Source organism: Pygocentrus nattereri, chromosome 27 (assembly GCF_015220715.1).
Source record: "Pygocentrus nattereri isolate fPygNat1 chromosome 27, fPygNat1.pri, whole genome shotgun sequence".
Lineage (NCBI taxonomy): Eukaryota > Metazoa > Chordata > Actinopteri > Characiformes > Serrasalmidae > Pygocentrus > Pygocentrus nattereri.
Window position 1 is genome coordinate 23,351,543 of NC_051237.1, and position 27,749 is coordinate 23,379,291.

Genomic DNA, 27,749 nt, shown 5'->3' on the forward strand with positions numbered 1-27,749 from the left:
ATTCAACTCTGAGAAGACAGAAGGAAAAGCTTTACTTTGAGAATGGAACAATCTTGAGATTGAGGCTGATGGCATGTCACATCACACAACAAATGACAGGCACCAGTCTGGTTTTCCAGCCTCTGGTTTACAAACAGCCATCCGGGCACTGAGAGATGCCTCAGCCTCCTGCTTTATTGCTTTTTATTGGCCCAAAATGACCATGACATTGAGCACTTTGTGACACACGTTTGTCAGTTACTCAAAAGAAAAAGCCTCTTTGCAAAAAGACGACATAATTAATGCACATGCAGAACGCTACACACACACTGCGGTGATGAAGAGCGCTTTAACTGCCTGACCTCTCAGAACACACTCTCTTCTACAGGTACACTGAGCAATGCTGTCATTGGGGCGGCGTTTTGTTTGTATTTAGCTGCTTGGAAACGACTTGACTTTACTCAGAAAAGGCAGGTTTGAAATTGGTCTAAAGTGGTTTAGTTGAAGGATCCATGCTACTCTTTTTCAGCAGAGGCTTCCCCAGAGCAGCTTTAAAAGCATCTGGAGAAACACAGAGAACAATTTACAATAGTTAGAACATTCTGCATACAATCAAACCCATCCGAAGGAATGACGTAGGAACTGGGTCAAGATCACGTGTGGATGAACTTACAAGTTGTAGCTCCTGATAGTTGATAACAGAGAAAGATGTCATTACTGATGTCGGCGGCTGATCTGGAACACTATAGGAGCTTGTCTGAGTCTGCGGAGCTTCACCCTGTCGTATCAGGTCTCTTCACAGACTTTAGAAGATAAATACTCATTAAACGCACCAGCAGACAAGTGAGGGTTAATTAGTCAGTCTGTGTTGGATTTGTGTGTCTACTGATTACACTGCAGAGGAACGACTGGATGTCTTCAGAGCATCATTACAGACTCAGATCTGCTCTGTGAGAATATCATAGTTTCCTCCAGCGATGCCGAACCACTGAACGTGCTCCTGTAATCGTGGGACGGCCCAACACTGCAGCTCGACACTGGAGTGAAAACAGTGCTGAGCTGCATCTTCATCTCTGTTAACTATCATTAGAAAGTTTAGTGAAGGCTGTGACTGGAGTTTTATTCTTCCTTCATTTCACGGTTTGCGGATTCTGATGCTCAGCTGTGATGAGGAGCCACAGTGTCCACATAACTCCCCCAATTCAGAGTCAGACCTGATGAGCATCACACCAGTCTGACGCATCAAAACCCATCAGACGGTTTCGCTGCATCTGCACAAAAACGGCCTGAATCTGCTGAAAAACGTGAGCACGATCGCAAGAAAACGAGAGAACAAATTGTTAATTGTGGGAATGAATAAAAGAAAAATATGCATAGAAATCACAAAACATTCCCTCAAAATAATTTGTATTTTACCCTCGTCCCCTCTGAGGCTCTGCTTTTAGCTCAACACGGAAAAACAAATAGAAAAATGTGAATTCCAGGCTCCCAACTACAACACGGCATTCCTCACACAGTCCTTACTGAACTGTGTAACAGTCACAATGTGTGGGTTATTTTAGCTGAAAACATCTTCATAGTCATTAAATTAGAGGGAGAATAATGAGCAGCAGTGCAGAGCTCAGTCTGCTGCTCAGGTAGAGCAGCCAGTCAGGGTCAGAACTTCCACACTAGCAGGAGCTCCAAAATACCACTATACAACATTAAAATGCTTAAATCCATCAAATCCACCTAAAACAACTTTCATCTGTTCCAGCTGCAGTGAATCGTCTTCACACTGAATCAGTTTAAATGTTTTTATTAGAAAAACATTTACTCTGTTCTGCAGTTCAGAGAAAAGTTTAAGGAAACACCAGAAACTGAAACTGTTCTTGTTTTTCACCAAAAGAATCTTTCAAATCCGAGAAAATCCTCAAAACACTCAAATCCTGATATCAGACAAAGATTTCTGTCTTTATTATAAACCTGATCATCACTCAGAGGAAAGATTGGCTGATAAACTGATTAACGTTCACACTGAGGGGCTGCTACCGATCCTCGGTGGTCTGGACTGTCTGATTATTATGGCTTCAGATTCTTATTAAACTCTCTACCCTCAGACACTGACGGCTCAGTCGGTCACACTTAGAGTCCACATCTGTGGTCAGTAACACATTCTGACTGGACTTTAATGTGGATTAGTGAAGATGGCGTGTTATTCTCCCAGCAGGGGGCACCGTCTCCTCCATCATCATCATCATCATCATCATTACTGTAAACTTCACAGATCCACTTTTAATCAATTATTAATCATTAAAATGGATCAGAACAGAGTTTATATAAATACAGAAGGAGCTTCACAAACGCTCAGTTACACAAACGCATCTCATCTGTTTTCTAAAATGTTCCAGATTGTTCTGAAATATTCTGTGTACAGGTGGAGGAGGGTAGTTAGTGGAAGCTCTTCAGATAATGACTTTGTTATAATAATAATAATTCTAAGTGATTAATGTTGTTTACATGCTTTTGGTTAAACTGATGTGTAAAAGTCTGATTGAAGGTTTTTTTGGTCCTTTAGGGAAAAAACAAGTTTAATCTGTGGTTTACGCTGCTGCAGCTCGTTCAAAGCGAACTGACGATCTGAAGGTTCTCTCTGAGATGTTCTTCATGCTGAGGTTCTCTGTTATGTGCTTTACAGCTCCTCATGGTCTGGGATCTCTCCGTGGTCCGTCTGCACTCGGAGCTCGTTCGCTGTGATCTTCCCGTCGGAGTTTTGATCCTGATTGGTGAACATGTCTCTGATGATGACATCACTGTCCACTCCAGGCCTCAGGCGACCTCTGCCCTCAGACACCTGCAGCTTTATAAAGTCTGTAAACTACAGAGACAGGAGGAGACGTGGGTTTGTGTTCAGGTGGGACTTTTATCAGCAACACACTTAAGAAGAAATAGAGGAGGACATTGGAGACTAAGGCCCAATATTTCTGGCTGGCACTGTGTGTGTGTGTGAGTGTGTGAGTGAGTGCATGTGCGTTTGAGTGAGTGAATGTGTGTAAGAGAGTGTGTGTGAGAGTGTGCGTGTTTGTGTGCGAGTGTGTGAGTGAGTGAGAGTGTGTGTGTGTGAGTTTGTGTGTGAGTGTGTGTGAGAGTGAGTGTGAGAGTGCATGTGTGTGTGCGAGTGCATGTGTGTGTGCGAGTGTGTGAGCGAAAGTGTGTGTGTGTGTGTGTGTGTGTGTGAAAGTGTGTGTGTGTGAGTGAGAGTGTGTGTGAGTGAGCATGAATGAGTGTGAGTGTGTGAAAGTGTGCGTGTATGAGTAAGTGTGTGTGTGTGTGTGTGTGAGTGAGAGAGTGTGTGTGTGAGTGTGTGTATCTGCGAGTGTGTGTGAGTGTGTGTGTGAATGAGTAAGAGTGTGTGTGTGTGTTTGCGTATGCGAGTGTGTGCGCAAGTGTGTGAGTGAGTTTGTGTGTGTGTGAGTGAGTGTGCGAGTGCGTTTGTCTGTGTGTGAGGTGAGTGTGTGAGAGAGTGTGTAGGTACACTCACCTCCTCTAAGGGAACCTCCTGGTTGTGGTTGAGGTCCATGGCGGGGAACAGAGGTTCTGGACTGTCCTCCAGCCACAGGAACAGGTATCCCTCAGGAACGCCCCTCTGCAGCTCCAGCAGCTCTAGCTCAAACAGCAGCACCGCACTGCTGGGCACACCAGAGCCTGAGGGGGGCACCAGAGAGACAGACAGAGCAGAAATAACAGCATTGCATTAATTATGAAGAGGAACATGAGCAGGACTAGAACAGAGGAACACTGAGGAACATCTGACCTGAAACTATAAACACAGCACTGCAGACTTTACAGAGACCCTCAGTTTCCACCTACAATAACACAAACAAACTCGCAGCATTCAGTCGAGTCACTGTTCACACTGACCCGACCCTGAAGAACGGCATTGATCTCACAGCCTCCTCCATCACTACATTCAAAGACCTGTTCTGGAGAAACAGTCCACCAAGCAGGAACCTCAACAACCTCAGATACACTCGAGACCACTGAGACTGAGAGGTCCCCAAAAACAGAGCACAGCAGAAGATCCAGAGAAAAATGAGGAAGAACTTCTGTCTATATGTCCATTAAATCAACCTGTAGACACTGTGAGCCATAACTTCACTCTAAACAGGAAACACCAAAGATCGACCGAAAGCTGAGATTGTTTCTTTTAAAGATCTTTGCTGTCACAGAACCACAAAAGTGAGCAGAGGCACAGTTCAGAGACGTGAGGCAAGGCATCCATGAAGCTTCAGAGACGTCACTTTCCAGAACAAGGCTGAGCTTCTCAGGAGGAAAGTGGACATTTCAGAGTAAAAGCTGCTAAAGGCCAAGAGGATCTGGGAGGAATCCGGCTGGTGAGTTTCTGAGAGGAACTCCGTAAACAAGCAGGTGAAGGAGAAGAATCTTTCCTTTGGGATCAAGTAAGAGATCTGGACTGACCTCTTTGTCCTTCTTAATGCCTTCAGAAGGTCTTCTGTAGTGAGTGTGTGCTGCCTTTGGTCACTGAAGCTGAACACAGCAGCCCTCAGATGACCGATGGTGGAGTCAGCGTCCTGGCATGGAAGCGGCTGATAAGACCAGCACTGTGTCCACAACCTGTTTCTACTGCTCCTGTCTTCCATGTCCCTTCCTCCAGCTCCTCCGGGTATTTTAAGTGGCTCATCTCCTCTGGTATTGGGACAGCTAGTAAGATGGCATCACAAAAACGGTTTTCCAGGTTATGGAGGAGAGGAGGAGGATCTCTCAAGGTTTCTGGCTGCAGCCCAGATCTCTGCTCATTCTCCACTTTACCTGGATCTTCAGGACGCTCCGTTTCTCCACACTGAGCAACATCAGTCACATCCAAACACACACTGATAAGCAGAACAGAACATCTGAAAAGCTTCCCGGTCAAAAGCAGATCCTATGTACTTAAAAACAGATGGTTCATCATCAGGAGGTCATGAGTGGAGGAGATCCCCAGTGATGCTACAGTTGTCTTTTTCTGGGACTCCAGGAGAGCACAGTTGTCCTCTCTCTCTCTGGGTGGGCAGGATGCCCACCTCCATCTCCCCCATCACTCAGCATGATACTAGCCAGCACAGGCATCTGTTAGCTGATGTAAGAGATCTACTGGTCAGCGTCTCCTCAGAGCGCGTTCAGCTGTACATAGTCGCTGCATTAGCTGCCGTTTGAAAAGAGGAGGTGGAGCTTCACAGAACTGGGAACAAGACTGCGTTTACCTTCACCCTCCTAGAGCTGGTGGTGTCGTGTGACTTGGAGAGTCCTGACTAGTGGGTGGAACTGGGTAGGACTGAACTGGGGTGAAGATTGGAAAAAATAAAAGATGTTGTATATATATTTCTTTAATAATCATAAACACTCAAAAGAACCTTTTGCATCATTAAAGAGTTCTTTGCATGATGATGCATCATCTGAAGAACCATTTCATGATGCAAGGAACCCTTTAATCATGCAATCAGTGTTCATGTTTCTATTTTCTTTCCTAAAGAACCCTTGAAGAACCATCTTTTACGACAAGGGTGTACAAACACAGAGAGCTTCAAATCAGAGTGTTTTATCACCTCCGTCTTGTCCGTGGCCGAAGTGCGGAGGGATGGTCACTTCTCTGCGTTCTCCAACACACATGCCCTGCAGGCCTTTCTCCAAACCCTCGATCACCGCCCCCTGACCCAGAGTGACCTGTGGAAGCTTGGCATAGTCGTCCCTGTGGAGACCAGCAAAGGTTAGTGCACAAATATAACTGCATGACTGTCATTAACACATTAACGCTGCTGCTGCTTTATTAATTATGCGCATATTTTAATCTCACATCAGTTATAATTTTAACCCTCAGAGTCCAAAACACACAGACTCTGTTCATGAAGACAAACTGTGTTTGTGAAGCTTCTGATCAAATAAACAACCCTGAGTTTTAACGGTTACTGAGAGTGTGTTTGTGAGAGAGTGTATGTGTGTGTGTGTGTGTGTGTGTGTGTGTGTGTGTGTGTGTGTGTGTGTGTGTGTGTGAGAGAGAGAGTTTTTTTTTTGTGTGTGTGTGAGAGAGAGAGTGTGTGTGTAATGCAGTGTTTTAGCGTAATCAAGTGTAACGCAGTGTTTTAGCGTAATCAAGTGTAATGCAGTGTTTCAGCGTAATGCAGTGTAACGCAGTGCTTTAGCGTAATGCAGTGTAACGCAGTGTTTTAGCGTAATCAAGTGTAACGCAGTGTTTTAGCGTAATCAAGTGTAACGCAGTGCTTTAGCGTAATGCAGTGTAACGCAGTGTTTTAGCGTAATCAAGTGTAACGCAGTGTTTTAGCGTAATCAAGTGTAACGCAGTGTTTTAGCGTAATCAAGTGTAATGCAGTGTTTCAGCGTAATGCAGTGTAACGCAGTGCTTTAGCGTAATGCAGTGTAACGCAGTGTTTTAGCGTAATCAAGTGTAACGCAGTGTTTTAGCGTAATCAAGTGTAACGCAGTGTTTTAGCGTAATCAAGTGTAACGCAGTGCTTTAGCGTAATGCAGTGTAACGCAGTGTTTTAGCGTAATCAAGTGTAACGCAGTGTTTTAGTGTAATGCAGTGTAACGCAGTGTTTTAGCGTAATCAAGTGTAACGCAGTGTTTTAGTGTAATGCAGTGTGATGCAGTGTTTTGGTGTAATGCAGTGTAATAAAGTTGACACAGACTCACAGCTATAAACTTCACACACTGCCCTTTAACCCCCCCCCCCCTGCATATGTGTCCCTCTCTCAGCACTGAACAGGTTAACTGGTCAGTGAAGTGCAGGCTGTGATGGCCACATGCTGCCTGTAGGGGACGTACGATGAGTAGAGGCGTGTTCCGTCCAGCAGGGAGCAGTTGTAGCGGTAGGTGATCAGGTCATTAGCGGTGCAGGTGTTGCTGCATTCCGCCGGAGCGTGAGTGACCCTGATGTCCACCGAGTCAGAAGGGTTGTGGAAATCGATGATGTGAAGGTCGAAGGTCAGCACGGCCGAGGCGGGGATTAAAGAACCTGCAGGAGAACCGGACACAGGGAGCACAGAATGTGTGTGAGAGTGTGTGTGTGAGAGTGTGTGTGTGAGAGTGTGTGTGTGTGTGTGTGTGTGTGTGTGTGTGTGTGTGTGTGTGAGTGTGTGAGAGAGAGAGAGAGAGAGAGAGAGAGAGAGAGAGAGAGAGAGAGAGACTGTACCCGTCCCATTCTCTCCGTATGCCAGGTGAGGGGGGATGGTGACCCGTCTCCTCTCCCCCACACAGACTCCCAGCAGCGCCTTGTCCATCCCAGCGATCACATGACCCAGACCGATGTAAGTGTTATAGGTGCTGTTCCGCTGGTAGCTGTGTTTACAGAACAGAGGAGAAACAGCAAACACTCACATTCCTGTAATATTCCCAGTGGTGTCACTAACATTCCAAGTTGTTACTAATATTCTGAATGCAATCATATTCCTAAAGCTGTCACTTATATACCAGCAATATTCCCAGTGGAACCATTAATATTGTGATAACGTCATTAATATTTCACTAACCTTGTAAATTCCCATTATAATGATCATTTACACTATATTGCCAAAAGTATTCGCTCAGCCATCCAAATCACTGAATTCAGGTGTTCCAGTCACTTCCACGGCCACAGGTCTATAAAACCAGGCCCCTAGGCCTGCAGACTGCTTCTACAGACATTAGTGAATTAGTGACATTAGCAGCTACACCCAAGCCTTACATCACCAAGCGCAATGCAAAGCATGGAATGCAGTGGTGTGAAGCGCCGCCATTATGGTGTGGGGTTGTTTTTCAGGAGTTGGGATCGGCCCCTTAGTTCCAGTGAAAGGAACTCTTAAAGCTTCAGCACCAAGAGATTTTGGACAATTTCTTGCTCCCAACTTTAGGGAACAGTTTGGGGACGGCCCCTTCCTGTTCCAACATGACTGCACACCAGTGCACAAAGCAGGTCCATAAAGACACGGATGAGCCAGTTTGGTGTGGAAGAACTTGACTGGCCTGCACAGAGTCCTGACCTCAACCCAATAGAACACCTTTGGGATGAATCAGAGCGGAGAATGTGAGCCAGGCCTTCTCGTCCAACATCAGTGTCTGACCTCACAAATGCTCTTCTGGAAGAACGGTCAGAATTTCCCATAAACGCACTCCTAACCCTTGTGGAAAGCCTTCCCAGAAGAGTTGAAGCTGTTATAGCTGCGAAGGGTGGGCCGACATCATATTAACCCCTATGGATTAAGAATGGGATGTCACTCAAGTTGATATGCGTGTGAAGGCAGACGACCGAATACTTTTGGCAATATAGTGTATTTTACCACTGCTGGTGTGAATATTCACGAATCCCGTCACAATGTAGAGAATTCAGCTGAAGTGTGCACTGGCAGATTAGAACAAGGCTCGGCCAATCAGATTTTAGAACCAGAAATATCATTATTTATTATTTATCCATATATTTCTGGTAGACATCTCATTATGACTCTGCCTCTTCTTACCACCACTGCCTGTCTCTCTCTCTGATTGGCTGACCTGGAGTCGAACGGCGTTCCATCCTGGAAGGTTCCGTTGTAATGGTAGCGGATGAAATCTCCGGCCTTTGCTTTTCTCCTGCAGGGCTGTGGAACGTCCTGCACCTCCACCTGCACGTCGTCCTTCACGTTAAACACGTCCACCAGCAGCACATCGAAAATCACTGTCGCGTATGCCGGGACCTTCGAGCCTGGACACAAAAAAAAAACCACAGCGTGACCTCTAAACACTAAAGAGAGCCTGAGGGGTAAAGAGGAATGCTGGGTAAACAGGATATGGCTTTAACAGCAGTAGCCCAGAGCGTTTACCGTATCCTTTCTCTCCGTAGGCCAGGAACGGTGGGATGATGATGGAGCGCCTCTCTCCGATACACGTTCCCAGCAGCCCCTCGTCCATTCCCTTAATCAGCTCCCCCTGCCCCACATATGTGTTGTACGTAATGTTCCTCCAGTAACTGAGACAGAACCACAGGTAAACACTGACGCAGCACAGGCTCACGGAGCGGGAATGTGTGTGTGTGTGTGTGTGTGTGTGTGTGTGTGTGTTAGAGTGTGTGTGTTAGAGTGTGTGTTTGTGTTAGAGTGTGTGTTAATGTGTGTGTGTTAATGTGTGTGTGTTAGAGTGTGTGTTAGAGTGTGTGTTAATGTGTGTGTGTGTGTTAGAGTGTGTGTTAATGTGTGTGTGTGTTAATGTGTGTGTGTGTGTGTGTTAGAGTGTGTGTTAATGTGTGTGTGTGTTAGAGTGTGTGTTAATGTGTGTGTGTGTGTGTGTTAGAGTGTGTTAGTTAGCGTGTGTGTACCTGGAGTCGAACACGGTTCCGTTCAGCAGTGTTCCGTTGTAGTGGTATCTGACGAAGTCACTGCGCTGAACTGAGCGTCTGCAGCCCTGCGGCCTGAACAGCGTCCGGATCTCAGCTTTATCGGCTTTATTCCAAACATCCAACAAGATGACATCAAACACCAGCGTTGTATCCGGAGGAATGACGGACCCTGAAAGGGTGGGGCGGTGGGGTAGTGGGGGGTAGAGAGAGAGAAGAAAAAGAGAGGACTCACAGTGGCTCAGAGGACGTGAAAGAAATTCTGATCTCACCTTGGAACCGTTTCTAAGTTCTCTCTGGAAGTTTCTGATCCACCTGCTCTTCAGCGTTTTCTCTCCTCCTCACCACTCACTTCTCTTACCTCACAGGACAATGTCTCTATGTTTTGCTTTGAGGAGAAGGTTAATGTAATCTGCTAGTCTGTGTCCTCTGTCCCCCCATCAGTCCTTATCCTGGTCTTAGTCTTCTAACCTGTTTTTCTTCTCTTTCCACAGTAGACGTCCTATTACAGCTGGACTCCATCCTGTCCACACTGAGCCAGTCAGTCTCTATGGACCTGCTGCCCATCACTGCTTCCATCAAAACCAGTTCTCTGTCATCAGGTTGTGTTCCATCAGCATTCTAGACTGCCAGGGTGGTTCCCATCCTGAAGAAACCCAGCCTAGACAGCTCAGCATCAACAGCCACTAATCGGCACCACACTTTCCTTTCCTCTCTCTTCTTTCATCTTTCTTTCTCACTCAGAACCAGCTGCAGGACCTGAAATAGTCCGGCTTCAACCTGGCACACTCAACAGATACTGCCCTCGTAGTTCAGCTAATCTAGCTACCTGAAACTTCTCAGCCACTGCCTACATCGGCTCTGATCCTCCTTTATTTCTCTGCAACCTTAAACATGTTCAACCTACAAGATCCTCCTGTCTATCCTTGGAATTGCTGGCTTTACATGGAAGTAGTTTGAGTCGTATCTGGAAAAGTGCTATTATCAGGTAACATCTGCTCCATAAACATCTGCTCCTCTTCTATTTCCTCTTCATACTCATTCTCTTGGTGATGAAACGTCCCATCATTGCTCTGCTGATGACACTGGCTGACCTCTCCTCATGGATCTCATTTAACTCGATCCTAGCAAGACTTCTGTTCATCCCTGGAACTACAGGTCCTCACCACGATGGTCACTCTGTATGAACACACATGAAGCCTTGGTGTGATTCTGGATGGCCAGTTATTGTTCTCAGCTCACACTGCGAACCTCACTCGGTCATCTCAAGGCTTGGCCACTCAGCTGGTTCCTGGTTGTTCTTCCTCTGAGAGCCATCAGGCCCTTCAGCTTATTCAGAACGCAGCAGCTCCACTCGTCTTCAGTCTTCCTCAGTTTACTCATGTTACTACCCTTCACTGTTTTCCTGAAGCCACATCCGATGCCTACAAACCCAGAAATGGACTAGCCAAATGGTCTGAGCCCCAAATGAGCATTGCCATGTAAATCTCAGAATGACCGGAAGAGCCACTGAGAGGAATCAAGACTCAAAAGAGGAACCCATCCTCCTCTGGTCCACACCAGATAACAAACAATAAGAGTTTCAAGAACTATGAAAAAATAAACAAAGAGAACAAAGAATTCAGATAAAACACGAAAACCTGATTTATGTTAGACATCATCAGATCTCAATAAAGCTGTGATCAGCAGATAAAGAGCAGAGTGTAATGTGTAAACATCAGAGTGTAAAGATCAGAGTAACCATCAGAGCGTAAAGTTACCTGCTCCCGTGACGCCGTACCCCAGGTGAGGGGGGATAGTGATTTTTCTCCGCTCATTCACACACATTCCCTGAACTCCTCTGTCCAGACCTGGAATTACTTTACTCTCAGAACCAACCAGACCCATAAACGGAGCACCTTTATCTAAACTACAGAGAGAGAGAGAGAGAGAGAGAGAGAGAGAGAGAGAGAGAGAGAGAGAGAGAAAGAGAGAGAGAGAGAGAGAGAAAGAGAGAGAGAGAGAGAGAGCGCAAGAGGAAGGGAGGGAGGGAGGGAGAGAGAGAGAGAGAGCGCAAGAGGAAGGGAGGGAGAGAGCAAGAGGAAGGGAGGGAGGGAGAGAGGGAGAAAGAGAGAGAGAGAGAGAGAGAGAGAGAGAGAGAGAGAGAGAGAGAGAGAGAAAGAGAGAGAAAGAGAGAGAGCGCAAGAGGAAGGGAGGGAGGGAGGGAGGGAGGGAGAGAGAGAGAGAGAGAGAGAGAGAGAGAGAGAGAGAGAGAGAGAGAGAGAGAGAGAGAGCGCAAGAGGAAGGGAGGGAGGGAGGGAGAGAGAGAGAGAGAGCGCAAGAGGAAGGGAGGGAGAGAGCAAGAGGAAGGGAGGGAGGGAGAGAGGGAGAAAGAGAGAGAGAGAGAGAGAGAGAGAGAGAGAAAGAGAGAGAGCAAGAGGAAGGGAGGGAGGGAGGGAGAGAGAGAGAGAGAGCAAGAGGAAGGGAGGGAGGGAGGGAGAGAGAGAGAGCAAGAGGAAGGGAGAGAGAGAGCAAGAGGAAGGGAGGGAGGGAGGGAGAGGGAGAGAGGGAGAGAGAGAGAGAGAGAGAGAGAGAGAGAGAGAGAGAGAGAGAGAGAGAGAGAGAGAGAGAGAGAGCGTCTGGTTGAGTAAATGACTGAGTGACTAAACAGAGTCAAACTGCAATGAAAGACATTTCTGTAAAACAAAAACTCCCACATCAGGAATGCCCACATATCATTCATTGGCCAATATGTCTGCAAAATGGCTTCTAACATTGGTGGATAAGACTCAACAGGGAAAATCAATATTTATAAAGACGCTATTAACACTAAATTAATATTGTTTCTACATATTTACACTGCGAGCGTGACTGGGATACTGCGTAACTGAATGACTGGGATACTGCGTAACTGAATGACTAGGCTACTGAATGACAATGACTGAGCTACTGAATGACTGGGCTACTGAATGACTGGGCTACTGCGTAACTGAATGACTGGGCTACTGCGTAACTGAATGACTGGGCTACTGCGTAACTGAATGACTGGGCTACTGCGTGACTGAATGACTGGGCTACTGCGTGACTGGGCTACTGAATGACTGGGCTACTGAATGACTGGGCTACTGAATGACTGGGCTACTGAATGACTGGGCTACTGAATGACTGAATGACTGGGCTACTGAATGACTGGGCTACTGAATGACTGAATGACAAGGGTACTGAATGGCAAGGGTTACTGAGTTACTGAATGATGGGGTTACTGAATGAAGGGGTTACCGAATGACAAGGGTATTGAATGACAAGGTTACTGGGTTACTGAATGACTGGGTTACCGAATGACTGGGTTACTGAATGATTGAGTTATTGACTTACTGGGTTGCTGAATGACAAAGGTATTGAATGACAGGGTTACTAGGTCACTGAATGACTAGGTTACTGAGTTACTGAATGATGGGGTTACTGAATGAAGGGGTTACTGAATGAAGGGGTTACTGAGTAACTGAATGATTGGGTTATTGACTTACTGGGTTACTGAATGACTAGGTTACTGAATGACATGGGTATTGAATGACATGGGTATTGAATGAAGGGTTAATGGGTTACTGAATGACTGAGTAACTAAATGAATGGGTTACTGAATTACTGAATGATTGGGTTATTGACTTACTGAGTTACTGAATGACAAGGGTACTGAATGACAGGGCTACTGGGTTACTGAATGACTGAGTAACTAAATGAATGGGTTACTGAGTTACTGAATGATTGGGTTATTGACTTACTGAGTTACTGAATGACAAGGGTACTGAATGACAGGGCTACTGGGTTACTGAAGGACTGAGTAACTAAATGACTAGCTTACTGAATGACTGGGTTAATGAGTAATTGAACGACTAGGTTACTGAGTTACTGAATGACAAGGGTATTGAATGACAAGGTTACTGGATTACTGAATGACTGGGTTACTGAATGACAGGGTTACTGAATGATCATGTGACTGGGTTACTGAATGACTGGGTTACTGAATGACAGGGTTACTGATTGATCATGTGACTGGGTTACTGAATGACTGGGTTACTGAATGATCGGTTTACTGACTAACTGTATGACTGGGTTACTGAATGACGGGGTTACTGAATGACGGGGTTACTGAATGACGGGGTTACTGACTAACTGTATGACTGGGTTACTGAATGACGGGGTTACTGAATGACGGGGTTACTGAATGACGGGGTTACTGAATGACTGTATGACTGGGTTACTGAATGATCAGGTAAGTCCTGTGATTAACACGAGGCGTCAGTGAGGATCATTAATGAAGCTCAGCTCTTTTAGAACATACAGAAACGTAACCACGAGTGTTTCGGTGTTTCAGTATAAAACAGCATTTAAAGCTTCAGAACAAACCCAACGTGTTTACAGACCTGAATAACCTCATAACTCAACCAGCCTCACCTGTTCAGTTAGACCCGCCCACTCACCTGGAGTCGAACTTGGTTCCGTTGGTGAAGGTTCCTGTGTAGTGGTACCGAACATAGTCCCCCTGCTGGACCTCGCGCGCACACAGCGTGGGTAATGAGTACCTGTCAATCTTCACATCCTCCACAGGCCCCGCCCAACACCGCACACACAGCAACACACACAGACACACACTCCTCACATCCATCTCTCTCACACACACAAACACAAACTCACACAAACACACTCCTCCTCCTCCTCCTCCTCTCTAACCCTCTGATCTGAGAGTTAAAGACCCAAACTGCAGCCCTGCAGCACGCGCTGAGATCATCTCCAGAGTGACGTGTTTCCGGAAACGAGCCCGCCCCTTTCTGTCCACGTGTGCACAGAGAGAGAGGGGGAGAGAGAGAAACTATTAAAAAGGGCTGAGGTTGGAATTCTCCGGTCCACCTTAAATCGTGCAGCAGTTATGTTGTGGCGCCTGAGGCGCTGCTGCACGATTTAAGGTGGACCGGAGAATTCCAGCTAGAAGCCACCTTCAGCTCCGTGCTCAGCGCGGCTGAGGCTCTTTCAGCGCCTTATCGATTAGCGTAACGGACACACCACGTCATCGATCAACAAAGACTGCGCGAGCTCCGCGTCACGGCGGCGCCTGTGTATTAAAACGTCCTGATGATTTAATCGCGTTTGCGCGCGCTGCGTCCTGTAACCGCAGCTAACGCGCCTCTGAACTCTGAACAGTCGGATCTTCGGTCCGATTCTCTGAGAAACAGTAAAGCACTGACCTCGTAAACGCGGCTGTCCTTCGTGGAGGCTGCTGCAGTTGTGCGCGGTGGTCTCCAGCAGAGCGCGCCCCTGCGCCGCCTCCTTTAAAGTTGTAAAAGTTGATATTAGCAGACTTTTTCCACTCCTCCTCCCTCCATCTCCTCCTCCTCCTCCTCCCGATGGGCTTCTCTACGTGCGCGGTGGCATGAAGCTCAATCCGGACCTTCCTGTGGAGGTGTAGAGGCCGAGGTGAACATGTCTGGAGCTCTGTGGTGGTCTCGGTGGTCTTGTTGGGCTGCAGCGGCGCTCCTGCTGCTCATCGTCCCGGCCCGGGCTCAGTATGAGGGCTACAGTTTCAGCAGCTTCCCGGAGAGCGACCTGATGCCGCTGGACACCGCGTACGGCTCCGCGCTCGAGTTCTTCGGCTCGGCGCAGTGGAAGGAGACCGTGCGGCTGCTGGAGCTCAGCTTGAGGATCCACCGCCTGCTCCGGGAGAGCGAGGCCGTGTGCGCCCGCAACTGCAGCCTGGAGGCCCGCGGGGAGGAGAGCCTGGAGAGCCGGGAGCCCGGGCTGAGGGTGATGGAGAGCTTCCTGCGCAGAGCGGCGTGTCTGAAGCGCTGCAAAGCCGCCCTGTCCGTGTTCTCCAAAGCCTTCCCCAAACAGGACACGCTGCTGGCGTTCCAGAGGAGGGAACCCTACCGGTACCTGCAGTACGCCTACTACCAGGTCAGTGGTGTTCACGCGCGCGGTGAGGACGTCGGGCTTCAGGACGGTCAGCGTCGCGCTCGCGCCCAGCTTTTCTCCGTTCACTCAACGGATTTTCCGCTCCAGCGCGGCGCGGATCGATCGTTTATACTGATCGGTTATTCTGATCGATAAGCAGCTGAAAGAGTCACAGCAGCGCTGAACGCGAAGCTCAGGCTTCCTGCTGGAATTCTGCCTTCACAAAGTAACCGCTGCACCTTTTAAGGGGGAACGGAGAATTCCAGGCTGAGGAAGCGGAGCTGAGCGTTTACAGCTGTAACGAGTGTCTGATTCGGGCTTCTCCACTGAGTGTGTGTGTGTGTGTGTGTAGGAGTGTATTACAGGGTGTTTGGGTGTGTGTGTGTTGGGGGGGGGGGGGGTTCCAACGCTCAGCAGATGAAATATTAAGGTGGAGTTATTAAAGGTTTAGTTATTCGCTGTTTCTGATCATCATTTTAGTCAATCTGAGCGTCGCAGTGTGATCACGAAATCTCGGATTATTCCGCGCTCAGAGGACAGTAAACGGAGTTGGGCGCCATCTGCCGGGGCGCGAGGGAAAAGCGCTCTGCCACGTAAACGCAGCCTGCGGCCTTCACAGCCAATAAAGCCCCCCCAACCCCACCGCACACACTCTCACACACACCCAAACACCCTGTAATACACTCCTACACACACACACACCCAAACACCCTGTAATACACTCCTACACACACACACACACACACACACCCTGTAATACACTCCTACACACACACACACACACACACACACTGTAATACACTCCTACACACACACACACACACACACACACCCTGTAATACACTCCTACACACACACACACACACACACACACACACACACACACACACACACACACACACACACACAGCCTGTAATACACTCCTACACACACACACACAGCCTGTAATACACTCCTACACACACACACACAGCCTGTAATACACTCCTACACACACACACACAGCCTGTAATACACTCCTACACACACACACAAACAGCCTGTAATACACTCCTACACACACACACACACACAGCCTGTAATACACTCCTACACACACACACACACACAGCCTGTAATACACTCCTACACACACACACAAACAGCCTGTAATACACTCCTACACACACATACAGCCTGTAATACACTCCTACACACACACACACCCTGCAATACACACACACACACACACACACACACACACAGCCTGTAATACACTCCTACACACACACACACACACAGCCTGTAATACACTCCTACACACACACACAAACAGCCTGTAATACACTCCTACACACACACACAAACAGCCTGTAATACACTCCTACACACACACACACACACAAACAGCCTGTAATACACTCCTACACATACACACACACACAGCCTGTAATACACTCCTACACACACACACAAACAGCCTGTAATACACTCCTACACACACATACAGCCTGTAATACACTCCTACACACACACACACCCTGCAATACACTCTCACACACACAAACACCCTGCATTACACTCACACACACACAAACACCCTGTAATACACACACACCCACACCCAAACACCCTGTAATACACTCCTACATACACACACACCGACCCAAACACCCTGTAATACACTCCTACATACACACACACCGACCCAAACAGCCTGTAATACACTCCTACATACACACACAAACACCCTGTAATACACACACACACACAGACCAACACCCTGTAATACACACACACACAGACCAACACCCTGTAATACACACACACACAAACACCCTGTAATACACACACAAACACCCTGTAACACTAACACACACACACACAAACACCCTGTAATACACTCCTACATACACACACACCGACCCAAACACCCTGTAATACACTCCTACATACACACACACCGACCCAAACACCCTGTAATACACTCCTACATACACACACTGACCCAAACACCCTGTAATACACTCCTACATACACACACACCGACCCAAACACCCTGTAATACACTCCTACATACACACACACACAAACACCCTGTAATACACACACAAACACCCTGTAATACACACACACACACACACAGACCAACACCCTGTAATACACACACAGACCAACACCCTGTAATACACACACATACACAAACACCCTGTAATACACACAAACACCCTGTAACACTAACACACACACACACACACACACACACACACACACAAACACCCTGTCATACACACTCACACACACACAAACACCCTGTCATACACACTCACACACACACAAACACCCTGTCATACACACTCACACACACACAAACACACACACACACACACACACCCTGTAATACACTCCGTTTTGTTCTGGATTTGTTCTGGCTGTTACCTTCAATCTAAATATTAAATTATTATTATTAGCTTATATTATGTTATATTATATGGATCTTGGTTCTGATGTGTGTTGTTATACAGTAACCCCACATACCTAACGCACACCTCCCCTCCTCCCACTGGAGACCAAACAATCACCTCATTCTTCTGCAGACGGGCAGGAAGTCTCACCCCCCACTACCCCCCCTACCCAGCAGGATCTCACTGTGCTGCCAACAGCCTGAACACCTCCCTTTACCAAGACACTCTTTATTATTGTTATATGTGATATTTATGATAAAGTAGTAATAACAGTAATAAAACAGGTTCATCACACAATATCAGAATTACAGGGGTCTTGATTTCGTCTTTCACTTCTTCACTCTGTTTTTACTCCATTCAGTGTTTTAGGATGTGTTTATTTCGGTAGTTCGGTTCTCTGTTTTATTTTATAACCAAATGTTTGAAGTTCTGGTTCTCTTAGTGCCCCCCGCCCCCCCTGTCTGTCGGTTCTGCCTGTATTCTCTGGGTGTAAAGCTGGTTCTCTTAGCGTTCTGACATATTTAACATCAAACCTACTGATGGAAACAAAGGTCTTAAACACAAAAATATGCTGTAACTGGTTTTCTGTGAGTTTCTTTTATCATGGTGTAGATCAGAGAGTTCAGTCCTGATTCTGGAGCTCTGCAGAGTTTAACCCCTAATCTGACGCACCAGATCCAGGAAGTGAAGCCTTCTGGATCTGAACTCTCTAGGGTGCTGGATCTGAACTCTAGGGTGGAAGATCTCCAGGACCAGGGCTGAGCACCTCTGATCCACAGCAGAGTTACTGCAGCCTCTCATGAAGTAAAATCACTGTAACGTCCGGCCTCGACTGGATCTCTGCTTTCATGAAAGAGACGTTTTAAACGTTTTTAAAACTACAACTGTCTGTTCTGGAACTCTGAGCTCATGAAGGAGGGATTAGACATCTGAGCATCGTCTGTCTGCACAGCAGAGATGCGTCACTCTGTATCTGCTCTTTATAGGCTGTTTTTCTGTGTAAAGATTTATGTGTAAACAAACTGAACTAGAGTTCATTTTAAAGGGGTTCCAGTTAGTTGGTGCTCCAAGGTTTCAGTGGCAGTGTTCTCTCATGTTCTCTCGAGCTGCATTAAGAGATCAATCGAAGCAGATAGATACTATAATACATCCAAACCTGCTGAGTGTGAACAGGATCACATCACTAATTCCAGCGTGACATCCTGTGTGTGTAGGTGAATAACCTGGAGAAGGCCGCATCAGCAGCACACACGTACCTACAGCGGAACCCGGGAGACACACAGCTCTCGAAAAACCTCAACTACTATAAGAGTCTGTTTGATATTGAGGAGTTCCTGATAGACCAGGAGGAGAAACCATATGAGGTACACACCCACACCCACTCCTGCGCACACCCACACACTCACTCGCGCTCACTCACTCGCGCTCACTCACTCGCGCACTCACACCCACACACTCACTCGCGCACTCACTCGCGCGCACACCCAAACACTCGCGCGCACTCACACACATGCACACTCACACTCACTCACGTCCACACACACATGCACACTCACTCTCGTGCGCACACACACATGCACACCCACTCGCGCGCGCACACACATAGAAGGAGAAACCTGTAATATCTGTATAAGCTGTCTCTGTTCTGTGTGCAGAGTTGTCTATCTCTCTGTTCCGTCTGTAGTCTCTGGGTCTAAAGCTGTCTGTCTGTAGTCTCTGTGCGGAAAGCTGTACGTCTGTAGTCTCTGTGCGGAAAGCTGTCCGTCTTTTCCATCTGTAGTCTCTGTCTGTAAAGCTACCTGTCTGTTCCCTCTTTAGTCGCTGTATGTAAAGCTGTCTGTCTGTTCCGTCTGTTGTCTCTGGGTGTTAAGCTGTCTGTCTGTCTGTCTGTCTGTCTGTCTGTCTGTCTGTCTGTCTGTCTGTCTGTCTGTTCTGTCTATAGTCTCTGTGCGGAAAGCTGTCTGTCAATCTGTTCCGTCTGTTGTCTCTGGGTGTAAATCTGTCTGTCTGTCTCTGGGTGTAAAGCTGTCTGTCAGTCTGTAGTCTCTGTGTGGAAAGCTGTTTGTCTGTTCTGTCTGTAGTCTTTGTGTGGAAAGCTGTCCGTCTTTTCTGTGTGTAGTCTCTGTATGTAAAGCTAGCTGTCTGTTCCGTCTGTTGTCTCTGGGTGTTAAGCTGTCTATCTGTCTGTAGTCTCTGGGTGTAAAGCTGTCTTGTCTGTCTGTAGTCTCTGTGTGGACAGCTGTTCGTCTGTTCTGTCTGTAGTCTCTTTGTGGAAAGCTGTCTGTCTGTTCCGTCTGTTGTCTCTGGGTGTTAAGCTATCTATCTGTCTGTAGTCTCTGTGTGTAAAGCTGTCTGTCTGTCTGTTCCGTCTGTCGTGTCTGTGTGGAAAGCTGTCTGTTCGTCTGTTTCGTCTGTCGTCTCTGGGTGTAAAGCTTTCTGTCTGTTCTGTCTGTCTCTGTGTATAAAGCTGTCTCTCTTCTGTTCTGTCTGTAGTCTTTGTGTATAAAGCCGTCTCTCTGTCTGTTCTGTCTGTAGTCTCTGTGTATAAAGCTGTCTCCCTGTCTCTTCTGTCTGTAGTCTCTGTGTATAAAGCTGTCTCTCTGTCTCTTCTGTCTGTAGTCTCTGTGTATAAAGCTGTCTCTCTTTTCTGTTCTGTCTGTAGTCTCTGTGTATAAAGCTGTCTCTCTTCTGTTCTGTCTGTAGTCTTTGTGTATAAAGCCGTCTCTGTCTGTTCTGTCTGTAGTCTCTGTGTATAAAGCTGTCTCTCTGTCTCTTCTGTCTGTAGTCTCTGTGTATAAAGCTGTCTCTCTGTCTCTTCTGTCTGTAGTCTCTGTGTATAAAGCTGTCTCTCTTCTGTTCTGTCTGTAGTCTCTGTGTATAAAGCTGTCTCTCCTGTTCTGTCTGTAGTCTTTGTGTATAAAGCTGTCTCTCTGTCTGTTCTGTCTGTAGTCTGTGTATATAGCTGTCTCTCTTTTCTGTTCTGTCTGTAGTCTTTGTGTATATAGCTGTCTCTCTTTTCTGTTCTGTCTGTAGTGTGTGTATATAGCTGTCTCTCTTTTCTGTTCTGTCTGTAGTCTTTGTGTATATAGCTGTCTCTCTTTTCTGTTCTGTCTGTAGTGTGTGTATATAGCTGTCTCTCTTTTCTGTTCTGTCTGTAGTCTCTGTGTATAAAGCTGTCTCTCTGTTCTATCTGTAGTCTCTGTGTGTAAAGCTGTCTCTCTGTCTGTAAAGCTGTCTGTAGTCTCTGTGTGTAAAGCTGTCTCTCTGTCTGTTCTATCTGTAGTCTCTATTTGTAAAGGCAGTGAAGCTGTATAATTCGGGCGACTTTAGCCGCTCCGTGGTGGAGATGGAGCGAGCTTGTGAGGAGTATATGCAAGCTTATGCAGTGTGTGTGGAGGTGTGTGATGGGTCGTACGAGCTGCAAGACTTCAAAGACTTTTACAACACACTTGCAGGTCAGAACACGTTCACACACACACACACACACACACACACACACACACACACACACACACACACACACACACACACACCCTGAACTGGTTTTATTGTATTTTCTCATTACTGTTACAGATACAAAAATACTGATTTTTACTGTTTACATTGTTTATATTTACATTTATACTGAACTATGAATAAATACATACATGAACAGCCAGCATTTCTATTGTCATTGTTCTCTGAGTGTGCCTCTCTCTCTCTGTCTGTCTCTCTCCCTCTATCTCTCTCTGCCTGTCTGTCTGTCTCCTGCAGGGTTCTATATAGATGTTCTCAAGTGTAAGGTGAAGTGTGAGGAGAATCTGATGCCAAATGTTGGTGGATTCTTTGTGGAGAAATTTGTTGCCACCATGTATCACTACCTGCAGTTCGCTTATTATAAACGTGAGCCACACACACACACACACACACACACACACACACACACTCACTTCCACACTCATCTCCATCTGCATTCACTGCATTCAATGCTCCAGGCATTCATGTTTGTTTTGACTTTGACTGATTTCTTTTTTATAATTTTATTATCTTTCAAATGACTGTTAGAAAGTGGGTGTGGCTTTAAAAAGAAATGAGTATTTAATGACGGTAACTGATTACTAAACCGTATATGACCGGTCACTTCACAGTCCACCTTCTTGTATCTACATTTGTCCATTTTAACAGCTCCAGTTCTACAGTTGTAGTTCTACAGTTACAGACTGTAGTCCTTCTGTTTCTCTGATACTCTGTTACCCTGTTCTTCAGTGGTCAGGACCCCATGGACCCTCACAAAGCAGGTACTATTTGGGTGGTGGGTCATTCTCAGCACTGCAGTGACTCTGACGTGGTGGTGGGGTGTTGGTGTGTGTTGCGCTGGTGGGAGTGGATCAGACACAGCAGTGCTGCTGGAGTTTTTAAACACTCCTCTCACTGTCCACTCTATTAGACACTCCTACCTTGTTGGTCCACCTTGTAGATGTAAAGTCAGAGACGACAGCTCATCTGCTGCTGCACAGTTTGTGTTGGTCAGCCTCTAGTCCTTCATCAGCTGCCCACAGGACGCTGCCCACAGGACGCTGCCCACAGGACGCTGCCCACAGGACGCTGCCCACAGGACGCTGCCCACAGGACGCTGCCCACAGGACGCTGCCGGTTGGATATTTTTGGTTGGTTGACTATTCTCAGTCAAGCAGTGACACTGAGGTGTTTACAAACTCCAGCAACACTGCTGTGTCTGATCCACTCAGACCAGCACAACACACACTAACACACCACCACCACATCAGTGTCACTGCAGTGCTGAGAATGATCCACCACCCTGCTCTGCGAGGGTCCATGGGGGTCCTGACCACTGAAGAACAGGGTAACAGAGTATCAGAGAAACAGATGGACTACAGTCTGTAACTGTAGAACTACAAAGTGCAGCTATACAGTAAGTGGAGCTGATGAAGTGGATGAAACGAGGAGGTGGATTAATGAAGCAGCTGGTCAGTTTGTTGATTCACTGACTGATCAATTTGGTTTTGAATGGTTTTTTACTCTGTGGTTATAAACAGCACAACCGTAATAAAATAAGATCCAATAAAACGCACAGTCTGACTTATGATCACTAACAGTTCTTTATGACTGTATTAAACTGTTAGTTACAGACATTGTTTTATCCATCTATAGACTGTAATTCAGGTTTAAATATAATAGTGTGAACACACAAGCCCAACTGCTGCCATGGCAACCATGTGCTCTCCTGTAATTTCCAAGGCAACCAAATAAATGGAAATGTCTATTTTGTTTAGTGTAACTGTAACAGCAGCAGAATTTATGTAAATGAAAATATGCAAATGGAACATTATTAATTATAAATTGAAACTGTAAAGATAAACATTTTATTTATTACAAAGCAAAATTGAAAACTGTGTGTGTGTGTGCGCGTGTGTGTGTGTTCAGTGAATGATGTGCGTAACTCCGCCCCCTGCGCTCTGAGCTACATGCTGTTTGACCCGTCTGACCCGGTGATGAAGCAGAACGTGGAATATTACAGGTTCTACAGAGAACAGTGGGGACTGACAGAGGAGAACTTTAAACCAAGACCTGTAAGATGTACACACACACACTCTCTCTCTCACACACACACTCACATTCTCATACACACTTACATACAGACTGTCACATACACACTCACAAACTCGCACACACTCTCACAAACACACACTCACATACACACACACACTCATACACACATACACACTGTCACATACAAACTCACACACACACACACACACACTCTCACAAACTCACAAACACACTCACATACACTCTCAAACTCTCTCACAAACTCACACACACACACTCTCACAAACTCTCTCACACACACACACACACTCTCTCTCTCATACACACACACACACACACACACACTTTTTCTCTCACATACACACAGAGGTGGACGAAGTACACAAATCATGTAGTTGAATTAAAGTAGATACCCAGGGTAAAATATTCCTCAAGTAAAAGTAGAAGTTCCTCCCTTTAGACCTCCACTTGAGTAAAAGTACTAAAGTATTTACCTTCAAATGTACTTAAGTATAAAGTAAAAGTACTAAAAGAGTAATTCTGGCTCTGATGTCCTGTTATCATTTTTATAACCAGACTGGCTTCATGAACTCATTTCAGGTGAAAGTCCTCCAGCGTCTCTCTTGGTAAACCAGTCTTTTAATAGAACGTCATTAATTAGTGACGCTGACGTCTATTAAAATGATCAGAAGCACAAAACACTGAAGGTAAACAGTTTCCATCAGGGAGAACCGAGTGGCTCTGATATCACTTTTTACACACAAGCAAAGTTTCAGTTTAAGATTACTTAGCTACAAGTTGAATAAAAACTGGCTTTAAACTCAGGATCACAGATGAGCTCCTTTACTATGTTGATCTGTAGGCGTCTGTTCATAAACATAAACCAGCCCAAACTCATTTACTATAAAATGAAATGGTGTTTGTAGAAATTCAGAAAAAAGCCGCGTCAGTCTCGACTGCATATGTGGACATATTTCTATATTGTGCTCTATTTACACAAAGTTAGGTTAGTTCATCATGTAGGTAGATGTATGTGCTCCCAAAGTTTTACGCTGCTGCGCTGACGTTGAACCGCGTGCTGCACTGGGTCGGTCTGACCAACAGGTCAAAACCAGCTCTAAACAAAGCGACCGCTGGGCCCTGAGTGGTGCTCTGGCTTTGCACTTCTTTTGTTTTGACATGTGACACATACATACATACATACATATATACATATATACATATATATATATATATATATATATATATATATATATATATATATATATATATATATAAAGTCCTTTATATAATAATAAACCCCTATATACACCACATGTAACCCGTGTCCATCAACTTTTAAAGTCCTCAAAGTCCAAACCAAAATTCCACAAGTCCTTAGCAATGCATTGCGTTAAAAGAAAAAACTAAAAATCCAGGACAGGGTCTCACCTGTGGTGCAGGCCTGACCTGACAACAAACTACATTCAACACAGTCAGAGGAAAATCCACCTTCTAGTTCCTCCTTGCGCTTGTCTTGCTCTTTTGGGATGAATCCTCGGCCGAGCTCATGTATTCCCATGTGGAGTGGTAGGCTTAGGGTTGAACTGCTCCTTTTACCCCAAACACATCACTCCCTTCACCTCCACATGGCCTCATTCTCATTCCACTTCCTGGTTCCAGTCCCCTGTCTCAGTGACTCCTCCCCTTTTTCCAGCAGGGGCTACGTTTCAGTTTAGTTTCAGCTCGGTCCCCTCACACACACACACACACACACACACACACACACAAAAGCAAAATGACATTTTTGTAGTTAAAAACTGAAAAAATAATCCCTGAAAAATTCCGACATCAATACATCAAAAGTTCTGATTTACGGAATACATTAAAGCCATGCCCCTTTTTCTCAGCATTGGTAATAATCAGATCTGATCAGTCAGTCATGAAGGTTTTCTGAAATCTGCTGAAGTGTGTGTGTTCATTTGTGTTTACAGGAGGCTCTGCAGTATCACAACCAGACCACTAAACAAAAACAGATGCTGGAGTTCGCACAGAACTATCTACAGCCAGATGATGAAGTAAGACACACAGAATCCTGAGTGCTGCGGGGGTCCTGGGGGTCCTGGGGGAGCTACTCTCAGATTATTTTGTAAAAAAAAAAGCCTATTGTAAGTTTGAGTCTCAAATGCACATAACGTCTTTCAGTCTAAAATCAGTGATCAGAGAATTTTATTCAACAGTATTGATTAGAAATCAATACTGTAAAATCACCTGAACATTCTGGGAACGTCAGTCTTTATTAATAATAAAGTAGTAAACACTGTAAACAGGAGGTTAATTATTCTTTATTCACTGCCGTAAACGAGACTGAGGCTTCTTACTCACCAGCTGCTGAGTTGATTTTTCCAGGTTAACTCTCTGGGATCCACAAACTCACCTGCATATCAGATTCAGAGTTTCTGTATCTGTGTCTGTCTCTTTGTGATAATCACATAAATCCTGTTCAAACAGTTCCTGAATCTGTAGCGCCGTCCTATCCCTTTATCATGAGATCATACGAGACTCGCATCTGGAATTATGAGCCTATGAAGAGGGGCTGAGATACACGCCGTCTTCCTCTCACCATGTGGAACTGGTGGACTTTTGTGTCCGTCTACATTCTGTGTACCAAAAGTACCATTATTTTCTGACCAAGTACAAATATGACTGCATGTTTTTACTTCTTGCTGATAGCACACTGAGTACCTACTCAGAATAAAGTATCTGTTAGTGTTAATGAGTGTAATGAACCTTAACAGTTAAATCATTTAATCTACGCTGCAGTGGAGGTTTAGTTCCCCATCCTAAAGTAGGTTTCATAGTTTTGATCTTCATCTGTCTCTCGGAGGCTGATGCATCTGAAGAGCTCAAGCTTCAAGCTTTCGATCTTGTTGGAGTCGTTTGATTGGTTGGTTGAGCTGCAGCTGAATGTCCCCAGGTACACTCGGCTTATGGTACACGGTATGAGCTGATATCGGAATTTTGAGTAAATGAGTGCAGTTTCGGCCCAGTGCCAGGATCAGTACCAGTGCATCCCATATTGTTATATGAAGAGCCTTTAAGAAGATGCACACATTGAGAAAATGCTCTCAGACCTTGGAGGGTCAAACTGGCACAGCTGGAAACTCTTCTGTTTAATATTCATGTGTGTGTGAGTGAGTGAGTTTGAGTGTGTAGATGTGTTTGTGTGTGAGTGTAGGTGTGTGTGTAGGAGTGTGAGTGTGTGTGACAGTGAAGTGTAAAATGTAGAAGTGTGAGAGTAGCAGTGTGAGCAGACTGTGTGTGTGTGTGTGTGTGCATGTGTGAGTGACAGCTAAGTGTAAAATGTATGAGGAGTGTGAGAGTCACAGTGAGAACAGACTGTGTGTGTGTATGTGTGAGTGTGTGTGTGTGTGTATGTGTAGGAATGTGAGTGTGTGTGACAGCGAAGTGTAAAATGTATGATGAGTGTGAGAGTCGCAGTGAGAACAGACTGTGTGTGTGTGTATGTGTGAGTGTGTGTGTGTAGGAATGTGAGTGTGTGTGACAGCTAAGTGTAAAATGTATGAGGAGTGTGAGAGTCGCAGTGAGAACAGACTGTGTGTGTGTGTGTGTGTAGGAGTGTGAGTGTGTGTGTGACAGCTAAGTGTAAAATGTATGAGGAGTGAGAGTCGCAGTGAGAACAGACTGTGTGTGTGTGTAGGAATGTGAGTGTGTGTGACAGCTAAGTGTAAAATGTATGAGGAGTGAGAGTCACAGTGAGAACAGACTGTGTGTGTGTGTGTAGGAATGTGAGTGTGTGTGACAGCAAAGTGTAAAATGTATTAGTGTGAGAGTCGCTGTGTGAGAATGAATCCACTCAGCTTACTGCAGTCTATATTATTATTAATGAGGTTCTTATTGGCTAATATTAGTGTGACGCTGCTATTCTTTTCTTTGTTTGTTTTTTCCGATTAACAGACTCTGTTCAAAAGTTGATAATGACAGTGAGACAGATCCACAGAGACAGTCTGGTGGTTGTGTTCTCAGCTGTTTTTCCACAGTAACTGTGTCACTAATAACCATAATGTGTAATTAATAGCCGTGTTGTTCTGCTCGTTCCTTATTTTGCAGGATTTTTATTCTATATGAAGTAAAACGCTGGCGTTGGTGAATCACAGCTCATACAGTCACAGCTGTGATTCACCAACACTCATCTTTTAAGTACATGTACATGTGTTAATGATAAATTAACGTGTGTGTGTGTGTAGGACATTGTTAGTCCAGAAGAAGCTGCTGGAGGTCCGTCCTCCCCTCCTGATGAGGAGTTTGAGGGTGAGGGAGATTATGAGGAGTCGTTCTTGGCTGAGTGGTGGCAGGAACCCAAAACGAAAGGAGACACTGGAGAAGAAGAATAACACCACCCCCACAAACTCACTCACACACACATGCACACACACTCTCTCTCTCTCTCTCTCTCTCTCTCTCTCTCTCTCTCTCTCTCTCTCTCTCTCTCTCTCTCTCTCTCTCTCTCTCT

General features: G+C 45.8%; 2 protein-coding genes across 5 annotated transcripts; one reads left to right on the top strand and one right to left on the bottom strand.

Moving 5' to 3' along the window:
• Positions 1 to 1,761: 1,761 nt before the first annotated feature.
• Positions 1,762 to 24,838, bottom strand: fkbp10a (FKBP prolyl isomerase 10a). Of its 4 annotated transcripts, none has more exons than XM_017721512.2 (11): positions 24,728 to 24,838; positions 13,777 to 14,124; positions 11,077 to 11,225; positions 9,299 to 9,488; positions 8,808 to 8,953; positions 8,500 to 8,689; positions 7,166 to 7,311; positions 6,799 to 6,988; positions 5,562 to 5,704; positions 3,500 to 3,663; positions 1,762 to 2,836 (listed from the first exon to the last, which is right to left on the bottom strand). In XM_017721512.2, the coding sequence occupies exons 2-11, from the start codon at positions 13,959 to 13,961 to the stop codon at positions 2,651 to 2,653; spliced, it is 1,689 nt and encodes a 562-aa protein (XP_017577001.1). In that variant the 5' UTR covers positions 13,962 to 14,124; positions 24,728 to 24,838; the 3' UTR covers positions 1,762 to 2,650. The 4 variants fall into 4 exon arrangements, with proteins under 4 accessions (XP_017577001.1, XP_017577000.1, XP_037391306.1 ...); XM_017721511.2 differs by lacking the exon at positions 24,728 to 24,838 and adding an exon at positions 24,668 to 24,682; XM_037535409.1 differs by lacking the exon at positions 24,728 to 24,838 and adding an exon at positions 15,481 to 15,496.
• Positions 14,749 to 27,749, top strand: p3h4 (prolyl 3-hydroxylase family member 4 (inactive)). The gene is made up of 7 exons (XM_037535410.1): positions 14,749 to 15,244; positions 18,901 to 19,050; positions 20,970 to 21,141; positions 21,440 to 21,568; positions 23,111 to 23,256; positions 25,210 to 25,293; positions 27,484 to 27,749. The coding sequence occupies exons 1-7, from the start codon at positions 14,774 to 14,776 to the stop codon at positions 27,628 to 27,630; spliced, it is 1,299 nt and encodes a 432-aa protein (XP_037391307.1). The 5' UTR covers positions 14,749 to 14,773; the 3' UTR covers positions 27,631 to 27,749.

Coding starts and splice junctions, on each gene's coding strand:
- fkbp10a (XM_017721512.2), bottom strand. CDS start 13,961: ATGGATGTGAGGAGTGTGTGTCTGTGTGTGTTGCTGTGTGTGCGGTGT. Junction 7,312..8,499: donor GGAACGCCGTTCGACTCCAG/GTCAGCCAATCA, acceptor CTGTAAACACAG/CTACCAGCGGAACAGCACCT. Junction 3,664..5,561: donor CGGCCACGGACAAGACGGAG/GTGATAAAACAC, acceptor TGCCCCCCTCAG/GCTCTGGTGTGCCCAGCAGT.
- p3h4 (XM_037535410.1), top strand. CDS start 14,774: ATGTCTGGAGCTCTGTGGTGGTCTCGGTGGTCTTGTTGGGCTGCAGCG. Junction 19,051..20,969: donor AGGAGGAGAAACCATATGAG/GTACACACCCAC, acceptor TTCTATCTGTAG/TCTCTATTTGTAAAGGCAGT. Junction 25,294..27,483: donor ATCTACAGCCAGATGATGAA/GTAAGACACACA, acceptor GTGTGTGTGTAG/GACATTGTTAGTCCAGAAGA.